Raw genomic sequence first — 17,198 nt, 5'->3', positions numbered from 1 at the left:
AGAGCATCATGGCTTAGCGCCATCCTCTGTCATTTTCCCATAACCCTGCTCATTATTAAATAGAAACAATCATCCAATGCACTCACAAATGCCTCAACTGAATCTGCCTCCACTACTCTTTCAAGCAGATCTGAACTATTTAGTGTGATTTTTTTTCTCACATCACATTTACTATGTTCTCTCATTCTTGATTCTTTTGTGAGTGAGAACAGTATTTCCTGATACACTCTGACCAGCCCCCTCATGGTTTTGAAAACTTGACCATACCTTTCTTCCCCTTTGTCCATGTTGAAACAGGAAATCCATGGAATTCTTGGCAGATGGAAGCAAGGGTAGAATATCTTACCCTTTTCCATCCCCACTTACTCCCAGGCCCACTGCATCCCCCTCAATATTGAGAGAAGGAAAGCTTACGATTCCTCTCACCTATGTTGAGGGAACGCAATACTCCCAAATCCTACATAAACAGGAATTTCCCTAATCTACTTTTGCATAGATAAATGGAAGACTATGAATCTCCATACCCTAAAGTTAAGCAAATGGAATACTCTAGGGCCCCTGAATATAGAGAAATTGGAATAGGCCAAAACACATTCATTCCCCAAACAACATGCACACAGAAAATGGAACATTCTGACCCATCCCTAACACAGAGAAAGAAATGTACACTCTGGGCTTACCTATTGACTTTTGCTACATTGAACGGAATTCTGCAAACACATAATTTTCCCTAATGCAGAGAAAATAGAATATTATGATGACCTTTTTTCCCCGTCCCTAACCAACACAAAAAGAAATGAACGCGCGGATCCCTTCTCGCCACGTGTAGAATGACAGGAACACTCCCAACCACCACCTCCTCCAAAACACAAATACTGCAGGATCTCCCAAACTCCTCCTACTTCAAAAATAAAACGGAAGACTCCAAATGTGTTCCTTCCTCAATCATCTAAAATTTAGACCACGGGGCACTTGGAAATACCTAACCCCCTTAAACACACACAATGAAACGTTCCAGGGTACAAAACATGGACAGTGTGAGAAGTGAGAATGGTAAACTCTGACACATTTCTGCCACAGAGAGAGGACAGGACACCGAAATCCAGTTTTCCCCTCTCAACAATGGGGAGGTAATGATTTAGTGGTATTATCACTGGAATATGTTCTTATAGACCCAAGTAAAGTTCTGGGGTCCTGGGATCAAATCCTGCCATGGAAGACAGATTTGAATTTGAATTCAATAAAAATCTGGAATTAAGAGTCTGATGATGACCATAACACCATGGCAATTGTTGGAAAAATCCATTTGGTTCACTAATGTCCTTCAGGGAAGGAAACTGTCATCCTTACCAAATGGCCTACATTTGACTGCAGATCCACAGTAATGTGGGCAACTCTTGACTGCCCTCTGGGCAATCTGGGATTAAATGCTTGACCAGTAAGTAACATCCACGTCTTATGAAAAAAACACAAGGTAGAGCTCCCAAACTGTTTTCAACACAAAGATAACATCAATGGAACAAATACCCTTACAAACATTATTAAATACTGCAAATTATTCTCAATTGTAAATGCAGAAACTGGAAACTTTATTTTAACTTTTACTGAGAAAGAATGATAACAGCAATCTGTGGTTGGAAAGCAGTGGGAAATAAATCAATGCAACAATTGCTGTGCATTCATCATTGTAAAGAATGGAAAAGAAGAATAGTAAATTGAAAAGGTAAATGAAATCAGCATGACTCGTTACACTTATTCTTCTGTCCGTTAAGTGGACACATCATACCTCATGCTACCTTTATATGCATTGACAGTTGAAATTATAAGCAAGCAGAGGTAGTTTTAAATTAGATTAGAATAGATTAGATTCCCTAGAGTGTGGAAACAGGCCCTTCGGTGTAACTAGTCCACGCCGACCCTCTGAAGAGTAACCCATCCAGACCCATTCCCCTGACTAATGCATCTAACTCAATGGGCAATTTAGCATGACCAATACACCTAACCTGCACATCTTTGGACCGCTATGGTAATACATTGGACTAGTAATCTAGAGCACCAGGCTAACATTCTGAAGTCATAGTTCAAATTCCACCATGGTACAAGATGAAATATGAATTCACTAAAAAGGTTCTGGAATGCAAAAACCAGCCAGTAACCACTGTTAATTGGTATAAATACCAGCCTGGTTCACTAATGTCCTTCAGGATTGGAAATCTTTCGTCCTTACCTGATTTGGCCCACTCGATTTCAGAGCTCAAAATACAGATGCAAACAAACCCTTGTATAGGGAGAGAAACAAAAGGGAGTAAAAAGTGTTCTAAGATTGGATTTCTGAAATGGCTTTCTTCAACCAATAATTAATTGAGAATCATGGAGTCCTAGAGACATACAGCACAGATACAGAATCTTTGATCCAACTCGTCCACGCCGACCAGATATCCTACATAAATCTAGCCCCATTTTCCAGCATTATTCATATACCCATCCAGATGCCTTTTAAATGTTGCAACTGAATCATTCCATACATGCACCACCCTCAGTGTGAAAAAGTTGCCCCTTAGGTCCCTTTTACATCTTTCCCCTCTCACTCTAAACTATGCCCTCCAGTTCTGGACTCCCCCATCCCAGGGAAAAGACTTCCCTATCCATGCACCTCATGATTTTATAAACCTCTATGAGGTCACCCCTCAGCCTTCGATGCTCCAGTGAAAACAGCCCCAGCCTGTTCAGCCTCTCCCTATAGCTCACACCCTTCATCCTTGGCAATATCCTTGTAAATCTGTTCTGAACCCTTTCAAGTTTCACAACATCTTTCCTACAGTAGGGAGACCATTTGTCATTTACATTATTAATTTGGATGTGAGAATAACAGATACAGTTAGTAAATTTGCAGATGACACCAAAATTGGAGGTGAAATGGACAGGGAAAAAGGTTAGCTCAGATTACAAGAGGATCTTGACCAGATGGGCCAATGGGCTGAGAAGTGGCAGATGGAGTTTAATTCAGATAAATGTGAGGTGCTGCATTTTGGGAAAGCAAATCTTAGCAGAACTTATACACTTAATGGTAAGGTCCTAGGGAGTGTTGCTGAACAAAGAGACCTTGGAGGGCAGGTTCATAACTCCTTGAAAGTGGAGTCGCAGGTAGATAGGATAGTGTAGAAGGCGTTTCGTATGCTTTCTTTTATTGGTCAGAGTACTGAGTACAGGAGATGAGGTCATGTTGCGGCTGTACAGGACATTGGTTAGGCCGCTGTTGGAATATCGTGTGCAATTCTGGTCTTCTTCCTATCAGAAAGATGTTTTGAAACTTGAAAGGGTTCAGAAAAGATTTACAAGGATGTTGGCAGGGTTGGAGGATTTGTGTTAAAGGGAGAGGCTGAATAGGCTAGGGCTGTTTTCCCTGAAGCGTCGGAGGTTGAGGGGTGACCTTATAGAGGTTTACAAAATCATGAGGGGCATGGATAGGATAAATAGACAAAGTCTTTTCCCTGGGGTGGGGGAGTCCAGAATTAGAGGGCATAGGTTTAGGGTGAAAGGGGAAAGATATAAAAGAGACCTAAGGGGTAACGTTTTCACGCAGAGGGTGGTACGTGTATGGAATGAGCTGCCAGAGGAAGTGGTGGAGGCTGGTGCAATTGCAACATTTAAAAGGCATTTGGATGGATATATGAATAGGAAGGGTTTGGAGGGATATGGGCCGGATGCTGGCAGGTGGGACTAGATTGGGTTGGGATATCTAGTTGGCATGGGTGGGTTGGACTGAAGGGTCTGTTTCCATGCTGTACAGCTCTATGACTCTATTCCAAAAATAGCCTAACCAATGTCCTGTACAGCCACAACATGACCTCCCAACTCCTATACTCAATGCACTGACCAATAAAGCCAACATACCAAATGCCTATTTACTAATCCTATCTACCTGCAACTCCACTTTCAAGGAGCTATGAACCTGCACTCCAAGGTCTCTTTGTTCAGCAACAGTCCCCAGGACCTACCATTAAGTGAATAAGTGCTGCCCTGATTTGCGTTTCCAGAGTGCAGTATCTCACATTTATCTAAATTAAACTCCACCTAGCACTTCTCGGTCCATTGGCCCGTTTGATCAAGATTCTGTTGAACTCAGAGGTAACCTCCTTTCTATGACTGCTGCATGACGAATTTTGGTGTCATCTGCAAACATACTCACCATATCTCCATGCTTTCTATGCTTAGCCTTAACAGAATGCTAACAGCGCAGTGATGACTGCCCCAACAGCCCCGGACACACCTGTGTCCTCGGTTACCACTGCAGGTGTCAGATTAGTCTTCCAGGGAGTCAATCCAAAAAAAGTGTTGGTCCTGGACGGTGTCCCCAGTGAAGCACTTAGATCCTGTGCAGACCAACTGGTGGAGGTGTTCAACGACATCTTCAACCTCTCCCTCCGACAAGCCGAAGTCCCCACCTGCTTCAAGACCACCATCATCCCGATCCCTCAGAAAGCACATGCAGTATGCCTTAATGACTACCACCCAGTGGCTCTGACCTCAATGATCATGAAGTGCTTCAAGAAGCTGGTCATGGCCTTCATCAACTCCAGTCTCCCATCCTGCCTCAATCCCCCTACAATTTGCCTCCCAACCTAATAGGTCCATAGCAGATGCTATATCGCTAGCCCTGCACTCATTCCTGAAACATCTAGACAAGGACACCTACAGGGTAAAAACAATGACTGCAGATGCTGGAAACCAGATTCCAGTGTGCTGGAAAAGCACAGCAGTTCAGGCAGCAACCGAGGAGCAGTAAAATCGTGAAGGGCTTTTGCCCGAAATGTCGATTTTACTGTTCCTTGGATGCTGCCAGAACTGCTGTGCTTTTCAACGACACGTACATCATACTCCTGCTCATCGAATACATTGTCACCTTCAACACCATTATTCTCTCCAGTCTGATCTCAAAACTCTGAGACCTAGGTCTTGGCTCTGCCGTCTGCAACTGGATTCTCAGCTTTCTGACCAACAGACTGCAATCAGTGAAGATAAGTAACTGTATCTCCTCCATAATTAGTACACCACACTGGAGCCCCCCCAAGAATGCGTCCTCAGCCCCTAACTGTACTCCCTGTACACCTACGACAGTGTTGCCAAATTCCAAATAAACACCATCTCCAAGTTTGCTAACGGCACCACCGTAGTAAGACGGATATTTAACGATGATGAGTTAAAATACAAAAGGGAAACAGAGAGCTTGGTGATGTGGTTCAATTAGAACAATCTCTCTCTCTCTCGATGTCGGCAAACTAAAGAACTGATCATTAACTTCAGAAAGAAAGAAGACAAACACATCTTGATCCCCATCAACAGAACTGAGGTTGAGAGAGTGGAGAACATCAAATTTCTTGGAGTGACAATAATCGACAATTTATTCTGGATTTCTTATGTAGATACGACAGTCAAGAAAGCACAACAATGTCTCTCCTTCCTCAGGCTGCTCAGGAAACCTGACATGCCCATAAGGAGCTGGAAATGTGTTGCTGGAAAAGCGCAGCAGGTCAGGCAGCATCCAGGGAACAGGAGAATCGACGTTTCGGGCATAAGCCCTTCTTCCTGAAGAAGGGCTTATGCCCGAAACGTCGATTCTCCTGTTCCCTGGATGCTGCCTGACCTGCTGCGCTTTTCCAGCAACACATTTCCATTTATGCCCATAAGGACCCTCACCAATGTCTACAGATGCACAATTGCAAGCATACTTAACAGACTGGTTTGGCAACTGCTCTACCCAGGACTGTACGAAACTACAGGAGGTTGCATGCACATCAGGGAAGCCAATCTTCTATCCATGGACTCCATTTACATGGCTCATTGCTACGGAAGGGCTGCCAACAACATCAAAGACCCACTGCACTCCAGTAATGATCTCCTACAACCTCCTCTGTCAGGCAGAAGATACAGAAGCCTGAACACATACACCAGCAGGTTCAGGAACAGTTTCTTCCTGGCTGTTATTACATGACTAATGAATGGACTCTCTAGCCTCAAATAACGATGATCTTGTTAACTCTGATCTTGTCTAGCGCACGCCCTGTGCAATGTCATCTGTATGCCTCTGTTCCGAGTCTTTTTACAACATCTGATCTTTATGTCCTGGCTTAGTCTGATATGCTTGTACTGCTTGTAAACAAAGCTTTTTACTGTACTTCTGTACACGAGACAATAAATCAATGTTCACATCCAAATCATTTACATAAATGATGAAAACCATGGACCCAGCACAATCCTTGTGGCATACCATTGGTCCATATTCATTCACAGGATGTGGGCATTGCTGATCAAGCCAGCATTTATTACCCATCCCTAATTGCCCAGACGGCAGTTAAGAGTCAACCATATTGCTGTCGGTCTAGAATCACATGAAGGCCAGGCCAGGTAAAGATGGCAGTTTCCTTCCCTCAAGGACATTAGTGAACCAGATGGGTTTTTCCAACAATCGACAATGGATTATTGAAGACAAAAGGATAAAGTCTGTTGTTCTGAAGTTCTAGCACTTGAAGTCAAGTTCCTAAAGATACATGGTTGTTTTTCAAATCTTACAGACACAGCTTGCTCAGGAAATATAATCTTCAGATGTTCTCATAATCATTCTTTCAAAAGAACAAATAGGTTCCACCCTGAGCTGATAGAGAGGATTTTCTTTTTTAGAAATGGGAAAGATCAACTGGGCTGTTCACAGCAAGCTTTCCTCCAACTCAGTTTTTTCTTCGAAGATATCCCTCCAACTCAGCAGGTTTTTAGCAGGCTTCCTTCCAACTGAACCAATTAAGATAAACACCGATCCAAACCAGTCACTGTTCAAAACAGGTCTCAGCAAGGTCCACAGCAAAGCAAGTATAATCAGTCATAAGATTTATGGGAAGCCTTAAAAAAGCTTTAAAAAAATCAACACCCACAGTGAATTTTCAATAATCTCTTTCACTCGTACCACCTCATGTATGTCCATAGAACATGAAATAAATTCCTTTTCCACAATTACACAAAACTTAAGTTCTTCAAGCAATGTTAAGCATGAAACATCTTTGAAACTCGTAACTGTATTTAACACAGATTACAAATCTAATTATAAGGGCTCTTATAATGCATGGTAGGGTTCATATCTCTGAATTAGGAGGGTCCCAGGTTCAGGTTTCTCCTACTTCAGAAGTGTCGGAGCTATCTGAACAGGTTGCTTAAAAATATCGACACATCTAATTATAATTCATTACAGTATGAACTGCTCAGCCAGTGAAAAAAGTGATATGCTTCTCACCTCATCATTTTACAAGATGATTAGGGGTTTAGATAGGGTTGACCACGAGAACCTTTTTCCATGTATGGAGTCAGCTATTACGAGGGGGCATAGTTTTAAATTAAGGGGTGGTAGGTATAGGACAGATGTTAGGGGTAGATTCTTTACTCAGCGAGTCGTGAGTTCATGGAATGCCCTGCCAGTAGCAGTGGTGGACTCTCCCTCTTTATGGGCATTTAAACGGGCATTGGATAGGCATATGGAGGATAGTGGGCTAGTGTAGGTTAGGTGGGCTTGGATCGGCGCAACATCGAGGGCCAAAGGGCCTGTACTGCGCTGTATTTTTCTATGTTCTATGTTCATCATGCTGTATATCCTCAGCACCAAAACTACCGCTGGAAGCAACCTTTAAAGTCATTTACATAATTTTATCTTACAAGAGTTGCCATTTAAACTCACCTTAGGTAAGAGCTTCCTTGGAAGCCACTGGTGAAAAGTAATTATTGGCTGTACAGATAACTCATTCCGAGTAGCAATACTAAGCACCCCATTTTAAATGGAGCTACAGGTGACCAGATTTCCTAGCCTCTATTTTCACATTGTGGTTTCAACAATGAAAACCCAATATTAATAGTTGTAAACAAAGAAGACTTCTGTTTTCATCTTGAATGATTTTAGGCAAGGCAAGTCCAAATTAAGGGGTCAGTTAGTTCATTCAGCTAAATGCCTCGAGTATGGTGCAGAATAACTCCATGAGAGTGAATGGCAAAATAGCTCTCTGGCCTGTCACTTTGCCCCATATGAGCCATGATTAGCAAGCCTCAGGCAACAAGGACAAAGTATGGAGAGAGAGAGAGAAATCTAATTAAAATAACCTTAGCTCATTGTCTAACAAGAAAATCTGCACAAGAATGTCACTTTGAAAAGAATGTTGATGGAGGATGAAACAGCAGAATAATTAATTAGATCAAACTCCTTTACACAAGTTTCTTATGTTACATAATTTAAATTTGAGATTTCAAACCATTTTCTGTAAAAGTACCTTGCCCTTTGATTCCAAATGGAGGAACAAAATCTTTGAGTTTCGACCAACGCCTGTAGGTGTTATCGAGAAACATTGGTGCTGGTTTTGAGAATCTGAAATATAAAACAAAAGAAAAGACTGCAACAATGATTAAATAATTTTTGAAGTGTTCTTTGCATTATTGCAACACTGGTCATATGCTATTAAGATTTCTAACGTTGTTGCACTTCTTAGGCTCTCCAGTCTCAATGCTGAAAGCTGGCTCCAGCACAAACGGATGAAAATTATCCTCAACAGATTGCACAATTAATACAAATAGCTAAATCAAACCCAGACTCCAATACTGTCTGCTGGATTTGCCAACGAAACAACAGTGCAATATTTCAAAAGTAATTAACAGCTTGAAAAGAACGAACTTTGGACATCTTGAAGATGTAAGGTACTGTATAAGTGTTTTATGTTAGATAGAATTGTTTCTCTCCAAATAAATTTTAAATTTGTTACACATGGTTAACATGTATGTAATACATGCGTAGTAACTGGATAGATTACAGTTTAACAATAACGATGTTTGTGATGGCTCAGTCACATTCATCGATAGAAGATACAAATGTTTTAAAACAAGTACCAACAGAATAAAGAGCAGCTTCATCCCCACTGTTATCAGACTTATGAATGGACCTCTCATATGTTAGAGTTGATCTTTCTCTGCTTTTTCTCTGTCGCTGTAAAACTAAATTCTGCATTCTGTTCTATGACCCTGATGTACTTATGTAAAGTATGATAGCATACAAAACAATACCTTTGACTGTATCTTGGTACATGTGATGTAATAAATCAAATCAAAGATGTTCTGCATTGGATACTAGCCATGAGGTCATAACATCTTGGATGGGTATTCCTTCAACACCAGGATAGTGGGGATATGAAGACGGCAGACATTTGCACTGGTAACTAGGAGACAGTCACAAATGTCATGATTGATGGAGACTGTCAGTGCATTGGAACAGACAACAAAATTAGAAATCTTGGCTGACTGAGAAAAGAGGCCAGTGAATCATGCACTCTCTCAGCTCATTGTCTTCTTCTGAAAAAAATGCAGCAAATCCATGCCAGAGTAGATCGTCTGAACCACAACAAGCAATACTTAACAGGATTGCCCACCACAACGGTTGCCACTGTATTTGGTGATGAGTAATGTGACTTATGATGCAACAAAATTGGAACAAAGCTTTCAGCAGAGAAGTCAAACTATTGTGCACTGGCACTAATGATCTGGCCTTCTTTTCGCTGCTGTCATTTGCCTCCAGGTCATTTAATATAGGCCTATGTGCATATCGGAACTGATCGAAATCTGTTCAACCTAACTTACCTGAGATCCAAGACAAAGGCATGCCTAATTCTCATTAGAGAATTGCTCTACACTAATGATGCCACATTAGCATTCCAGACCCGAACATCACCAACAAACAGACCAATTCTTTCATGTCTGTAGAATCTGGTGTAACCATCGGAATCAGGAAGATAATTATCACAGAATCCCTGCAGTGTGGAAACAGGCCATTTGGTTCAACAAGTCCACATTGATCCTCCGAAGAATATCCCACCCAGACCTATTCCTCTACTCTATTGCTCCACATTTACCCCTGACTAATGCACCTAGTCTACACATCCCTGAACACTATGGGCAATTTAGCACGGCCAATTTACCTAACTTGTCCATCTTTGGACTGTGAGGAAACCCACACAGACATAGGGAGAATGTGCAATTTCTACAAAGATAGTCGCCCAAGGCTGGAATCGAACCCGGGTCCTTGGCGCTGTGAGACAGCAGTGCTAACCACTGAGCCTCCGTGTCGCCCATAAGGAAGATCCCCATAATCCTTGATCTCCTTACTAATCAAGAACTATTCAATGAATATATTACATCGACTTCTTCCCTCGTTACCTGTTCTGCCTGTCACCTCCTCAAAAAAAGTCCATCCATCACCATCCTTCTTCAACTGGCCAAGCTCCTCCTTGCTTTGAACAACTTCTCCTTTAACTTGTCTCACCTTCTCCAAGACAAACAAGCAGTTATGGCATCCCAGAGATGCCTGTCTGTACGTGGAACTCTTGTTTCAGTCCTACACAGGCTTCCTCTTGGCACACTGACATCATCATTAGTGCTGTTTACTTCTATCTGCTGGAACTGGAAAAATTAATCTATTTAATTAATCCAATTTTTCATCTTTCTCTCAGCTTCACCTAGTTTCTCTCTCACTTTTCCTTCCTCTTTCATAACGAGAAAGAGAAAAAAGTAATATTCACTCCAAACCCATTGGCTCCCACAGTTAGTTTGGCTACAATACCTCGATCTATAAGGAATCCATTTCATTCCTCCAGTTTCTCCATTTCTGTAGCATATGTTCCAATAATACCAACATTCACAGAGACGCCTTGAAATTTCTTCTTTTTCCTCAACAATGGAATCCCCCCACCCACCCAATAGTTGAGAGGTGCCTCAGCCAGGTCAGACCTACTTCCCACATTTCTGCTCTCACCTTTTCTCCTGTGTCCCAGAGTAACAGGGGTCCCCTTGACCTCACTTTTCACTCTCAAATGCAAAGGATCATTCTCCCACATTTCTCCCTCCCTTGACAGGATGCCATCATCAAGCATATCCATCCCTCCCCTCTCTTCTCAGAATTGTGCAGGGACTATTTCCAATCTGACATTTTAGTCCACTGCTAGGTCACTCATAGCACTTCCCCTTTCACTCCACCCCCAATGCAATCACAGGAAGTATAAGACTGGCTGTTTTGCCTTCTTCCTCCTCACTATTCAGGGCTCCAAACACACCTTTAAGGTGGAGTAGTGATTTACATTTATTTCTTTCAACATCGTTGACTGTATTCACTGCTTGCAGTGTGGGGTCCTCTGCATCAATAGGACCATATGCAGACTGAATAGTCACTTTGCATAACACCTCTACTCTGTCCTTAAGATCAAGCCCAACTTTTCAGTTTCTTGTCATTTTCCACCCTATGCTTGCTGCACTGTTCCAGCAAAGCCCAAGATGGAGGAACAGCACCTCATTTTCCTCCTACGTGTCTTAGACCCTTCAGGATTCAACATTCTGTTTAACTACTTTACACCATCAATACTATTATCTAGTTTGATTACTCTACTACTCTAGTTTCCAGCCGCATTAAGTTCCATATAAGAATAATAGGACTCAAAACATTAATTCTTTCTTTTTTGACAAATACTGTCAGACCCACTGACTTTCTCCAGGACTTTGATTTTATTATTGCACAAACCAAAATGCGCGTTTAAAACTACCCGAAAGCTAGAGTTAATATAAAGCAATTCCACACAGATTTTCCCAAGAGGGAAGACACTGTTTAATTTTGCAGCCCAAATTATAATCCATTCCAGATTTACATAAAATTACACACTATTCATTAATTTATACAAAAAAGATTTAATGGGCTGAATATTCAAAGGAACAGCAATCACCACTGGATTATCATTCCACTCCTTTTAACTCATCTTATCCCAGACTTCTGATTATGGCTTCTTGAGAAACAAGGGGAATATCTGATCTGGAAGTTTTGCCACAGAATCTCCAGCCTTTGCACTGCTCTAGTTGCCACAGTATTCATTTGGAAAACTGGAAAAGATCGTCTGGAAGATGAATTTGTAATTGAGTTTATTTCGTGGACTAATATGTTATGGGACCAGGAGATAAAACTCTTTACAACTAACATTTTGTAATTAGCCATTGTTGCTTAATAAAACCATGGAAAAAAATTTCTGCAACATGGTGTGACCATAATACAACTGAATTCCACATTACAAAGGTTAAAATCAAGATTCTCAACAAGCTCCCCGAGTGCCAGGATTTTTAATTTTAGTTTTTCAGCAGCAGTTGATGGAGTTTTGAAATTGGGTTTGGAAGCTGCAGTACATCTCTCCTTGCTACTTCCTCTCTGTTTTCTCTGGATGTTTTCTCCCTGTGGACTGGAGAATTGCCTGACAGACAATCTATTTTTCTGCATTTGCCTTTGCCAAGGGATGTTTATGGAATGTTACTGTATTGGAACAGTTACTGTTCAATAGTTAAATAATTTCTCATTCTGTTAAGTTTTCCAAAAGAGACAATTAACTGCCCTTTCTCATCCTCTAAAGGACCAACATTTACTTTAGCCACTCTTCTCTGTTTTATATATTCATAGAAACTCTTGTTATCTGTCTTTATATTCCGTGCTAGTTTTTTTCTCATACTCTATCTTACTTTTCATTAACACTCTTTTTGTGGCTTTCTGTTGATCTTTAAAGTTTTCCCAATCTTCTAGATTCCTGCTGTTGTTGGCCACTTTGTATGCCTTCTCCTCCTATTCCAATTTCTTCTTTCTTTTGTTGTATTTTAACTACAGTGCATGAATAAAGTGTGTTTTGCTTTAAATCTGGTAGTGTGACCAATTGATTTGCATCCCGAATGCAATGCCCAGCACTTGTCTTGAAAATAAGAAAAAATTAATGTCTTTACTATCTTCTTAATATATTTTGAGTGTCTGGTCGGTCCATAACAAAATGTTTAAAGAAACAATTCAAAACGTTCACAAAAATGCATTCTATCAAAAAACAAAAACTCAACAATATCCATTAGTCTATTATTAAGGAGGTTAAGGATAAGATTAAATAAAGTGGCTTACAAAGTGACAATTAAGGATACCTAATCATGTGGGACAAACAGATTCTCAATACAGCAGATTACCAAGAACAATCAGGGGCGTTTAACTGAAGCTAACAAAATTAAAAGTGCTCATATCACAGTCGCAAAACAAACTTTTATTTCTGCAAAGAAAAACACACTCTAATGGTCTAATGATGAAAGCTCTAGTTAGTGCGGACATTAAATCAGGAAGACTAAAACGTTATAAATTAAATTCCTACCAGGTGTTGAGTTAGTTGACATCTGAAGGACATTGTGGGAAAGTAGGGGATGACTGAAATAGCAAGTGGCAAGGCTATGGTGGCATTTAAAAATAAGGATAAGAATTTTTAAATCAAAGCTTAACTGAGTGTCAGTTTCAGCCAACAACCATCCGAAAAATGGGTAAACAGGAACTGTGAAAGTTAGTATAAGGGCAGCAATATTTTAGATTATCTCAAGTTTACAGACATTGAACTGGGTAAGGCTATCAGGAGTGTTTTGGAATCATCAAACCTAAAGGTAACAAAGACAGGATGGAGGATATCAACATCAGATAAATAGAGGTGTGGCAGTCAGACAATGTTAAAAAGATGGAATCTGATGGTCCTAGTGATGCACAAATATGTCATTGTCATCTCTGCATCAAAAAGTACTAATGGTACAAATAGCCCAGTTTAGAGTGGAATGGAAATGGTAACAGGAGAATGGAATTTGTGTCAGGGCCCCAAAAAAGGGCAAATTTTAAAAAATTTAGTTGGGAGAATATTTCTGGTTATCTTGGGTGTTGGATAACTAGTCTGACAGTTTAGAAATAAACAGTGAGTGTTGAACAAGGTTGTGCTGTGCAATCTTAGCTCTAGGGTTTCTTTGAATTGGATGAGCTACAAACTCCACAGGGCAATCTCCTTGGTGTTGACACCAAGGAGCAAAGTTGCAATTAATGGGAATCAGGACAAAACCTTTCCATTGGTTGAACTTGAGTTTATATCTTGTGTCTGTGTTTTAAACTTGGAGTAAATGAAGGGGATTATGTGATTGCAATTTCTACCATTCAGGAGGACATTTGCCACATGCAACGTCACCACTTGAAAGGTCTCACCAAATTCACACAATATATTTACACACTTGAAATGAAGTCACTGCTCTTTTGAACTTCTTTCTCACAGCAAACTGAGTATACTCACATGCACTGCAATGATTCAAAAACAGAACTCGCCACCACATTCCTATGGACAACTGGGGATGGGCAATAAATGGTAAAGTTGTCAACAACCTTATATTCCATAAATAAGATATTTGTATCATCAATAGTCACAGGTGAGGTGCTGGAAGACTGGAGGTTGGCTAACGTGGTGACACTGTTCAAGAAAGCCAGGGAATGATAGACTAGTGAGCCTGATGTCAGTGTGGGCAAATTGTTGGAGAGAATCCTGACAGACAGGATGTACATGCATTTCAAAAGGCAAGGACTGATTCGGGATTGTCAATATGGCTTTGTGCATGGGAAATCATGTCTCACAAACTTAACTGAATTTTTTGATGAAGTAACAAAGACGACTGATGAGAGCAGAGCGGTAGATGTGATCTATATGGACTTCAGTAAGGCGTTCGACAAGGTTCCCCATGGGAGATTGGTTAGCAAGGTTAGATCTCACAGAATACAGGGAGAATTAGCCATTTGGATACAGAACTGGCTCAAAGGTAGAATACAGAGGGTGGTGACGGAGGGTTGCTTTTCAGACTGGAGGCCTGTGACCAGTGGACTGCCACAAGGATCGGTGCTGGGTCCACTTCTTTTTGTCATTTATATAAATGATTTGGTTGGGAGCACAAGAGGTACAGTTAGTAAGTTTGGCGATGACACCAAAATTGGAGGAGTAGTGGACAGGAAAGAATGTTACCTCAGATTACAACGGAATCTTGATCAGATGGGCCAATGCGCTGAGAAGTGGCAGATGGAGTTTAATTCAGATAAATGTGAGGTGCTGCATTTTGGGAAAGCAAATCTTAGCAGGACTTATACGCTTAATGGTTAAAGTCCTGGGGAGTGTTGCTGAACAAAGAGACCTTGGAGTGCAGGCTCATATCTCCTTGAAAGTGGAGCCGCAGATAGATGGGATAGTGAGGAAGGCGTTTGGTATGTTTTCCTCTATTGGTCAGAGTACTGAGTACAGGAGTTGGGAGGTCATATTGTAGCTGTACAGGACATTGGTTAGGCTACTGTTGGAATATTGCGTGCAATTCTGGTCTTCTTCCTATTGGAAAGATGTTGTGAAACTTGAAAGGGTTCAGAGAAAAATTTACAAGGATGTTGGCAGGGTTGGAGGATTTGAGCTAAAGGGAGAGACTGAACAGGCTGGCGCTGTTTTCCCTGGAGGCTGAGGGGTGATCTTTTGAGGTTTACAAAATCATGAGGAGCATGAATAGGATAAATAGACAAAGTCTTTTCCTTGGGGTGGAGGAGTCCAGAACTAGAGGGTATAGTTTTAGGGTGAGAGGGGAAAGATATAAAAGAGACGTAATGGGCAACGTTTTCACACAGACGGTGGTACGTGTATGGGATGAGCTACCAGAGGAAGTGGTGGAGGCTAGTACAATTGCAATATTTAAAAGGCATTTGGACAGGTGCATGTATAGAAAGGGTTTTGGAGGGATATGGGCCAGGTGCTAGCAGGTTGGACTAGACTGGATTGGGATATCTGGTTGGCATGGACCGGTAGGACCGAAGGGTCTGTTTTCCTGCTGTACATCTCTATGACTCTATGAATAAAGAAAAAAAAATTCAAAGGGAATACTGATAAATATTCAAAGTGGGTAAAATTCCAAGGCAGTGCGAAAGGAGCTGTACAGTTGGTCTACATGAATAGCTCTTTCAAAAAAGCTAAGTGTATTAGGCTAAATGGCCTCTTTCAGTGCTGTAACATTTTGATACTTTGGTCAAGGCTGTGGGCAACTGTCGGACCACATTCCAGTGAGAAGTTGGTATCTGCAGAAGGAAAGTGGGAAGATTTGGCACAAAATGTAACCATTGCTTAAAACATTGAGCTCGACCTCAAATCAATAAAAATCCACTCTGTCAAGAGTTAAATCAGGTCCATTGATTCTCAGGAAATAATTTGGTATTATAAATGGTTGTTGTCTTTTTTCTTCATTTTCATTCTAAAGAAGAGTTTGATGGATATAGTCTTATTTGGGTCACTTCACTGACCTCCACAGTACCTGTCCAGCATATCTCATGTCCTTCATTGAAACAATTAGAACCCCACTGTAACAGTTTTGTTAAATGCAAAAACTATCAGCATTTGCTAGATTGGATCTAATGACAAAAGAGATTTTAAAATTACACACTAGTATCCTCTTATAATTGCTGTCCCAACCACTTCATATATAGTTTTTTTAAAATATTTATTTTAACAAGGCATTTCTCACTGCAAACTGCTGATTCATTATTATCCAAGTATAACCTCTGCACTTTTTGTTCAAAAATCTTATCAATTGTTGCATCATTTAACTGCTGTGGTATGACGGAATATACATTTAGATAGTTTGACAATTACTCAAGACCGTGGCAGCCTCTTGTACAATAAACTTGCACATTCGTGCTGAAATCCCAATGCTACAACCTTACTAGTCTTAATTATGTTGATGGTTTCAACAAACTTGACAATAATGACGCAGGGTCTATCTAACAACTTCAAATTGCTTGCACCATCTCAACAATCTCAGCTTTGCATATGACAAAAATGACATCGTGTTTACAGTACCTGCACTGGTGCACTTATATAAGACTGTATATTCCTGACAGCACATTATCGGGTGCTTTCAATTATTCTTATCTGTACAGGATTAAAAGTCATTAGTTTAGTTTTGTTTACCAATAGTCTTTCATTTGTCACAACTTACTTGAAAACAAAGCGACATTTTTTTTGTGGTTTAGTCCCTTCGCAGCCAAATTGGAATCAGAGAATTATGTGACCTTTGTTTCTCAGCATCAATGTTTGGCAAACTCAATTTTACAGGCAACGGCTGTGTCGTTTAATTTCACCACAAAAATACTCCCATGAGTACTTTTCCATCACCTGTTTGAAAATATCACAACTGAAGTCAGCTGTCCCTCAGGCCTAAAGTGACTTCAAAGCAAATTACTGCAATAATGGCATGGTTTCAATTACTCTGCAGTTCTACATTATTTTAATGTACTGTATATACTT

At 40.7% G+C, this 17,198-nt stretch overlaps 1 protein-coding gene across 4 annotated transcripts in view; it reads right to left on the bottom strand.

The window, feature by feature from the left end:
• LOC122554242 (CMP-N-acetylneuraminate-beta-1,4-galactoside alpha-2,3-sialyltransferase-like) overlaps nt 1–17,198 on the bottom strand; it is a 506,893-nt gene that overhangs the window by 223,171 nt on the left and 266,524 nt on the right. For all 4 annotated transcript variants that reach the window (XM_087990522.1, XM_087990523.1, XM_043698959.2 and 1 more), the window contains one exon: nt 8,304–8,398. In XM_087990522.1, the coding sequence (XP_087846648.1) occupies nt 8,304–8,398 (95 nt within the window). The remainder of the gene's footprint in view (nt 1–8,303; nt 8,399–17,198) is intronic.

This window comes from Chiloscyllium plagiosum, unplaced genomic scaffold, assembly GCF_037043375.1.
Source record: "Chiloscyllium plagiosum isolate Xiang-an unplaced genomic scaffold, Cpla_swu_hap1 HiC_scaffold_9, whole genome shotgun sequence".
NCBI classification, from domain to species: domain Eukaryota; kingdom Metazoa; phylum Chordata; class Chondrichthyes; order Orectolobiformes; family Hemiscylliidae; genus Chiloscyllium; species Chiloscyllium plagiosum.
The sequence above is the reverse complement of the archived record's forward strand: the minus strand, read 5'-3'. Positions and strand labels throughout refer to the sequence as shown.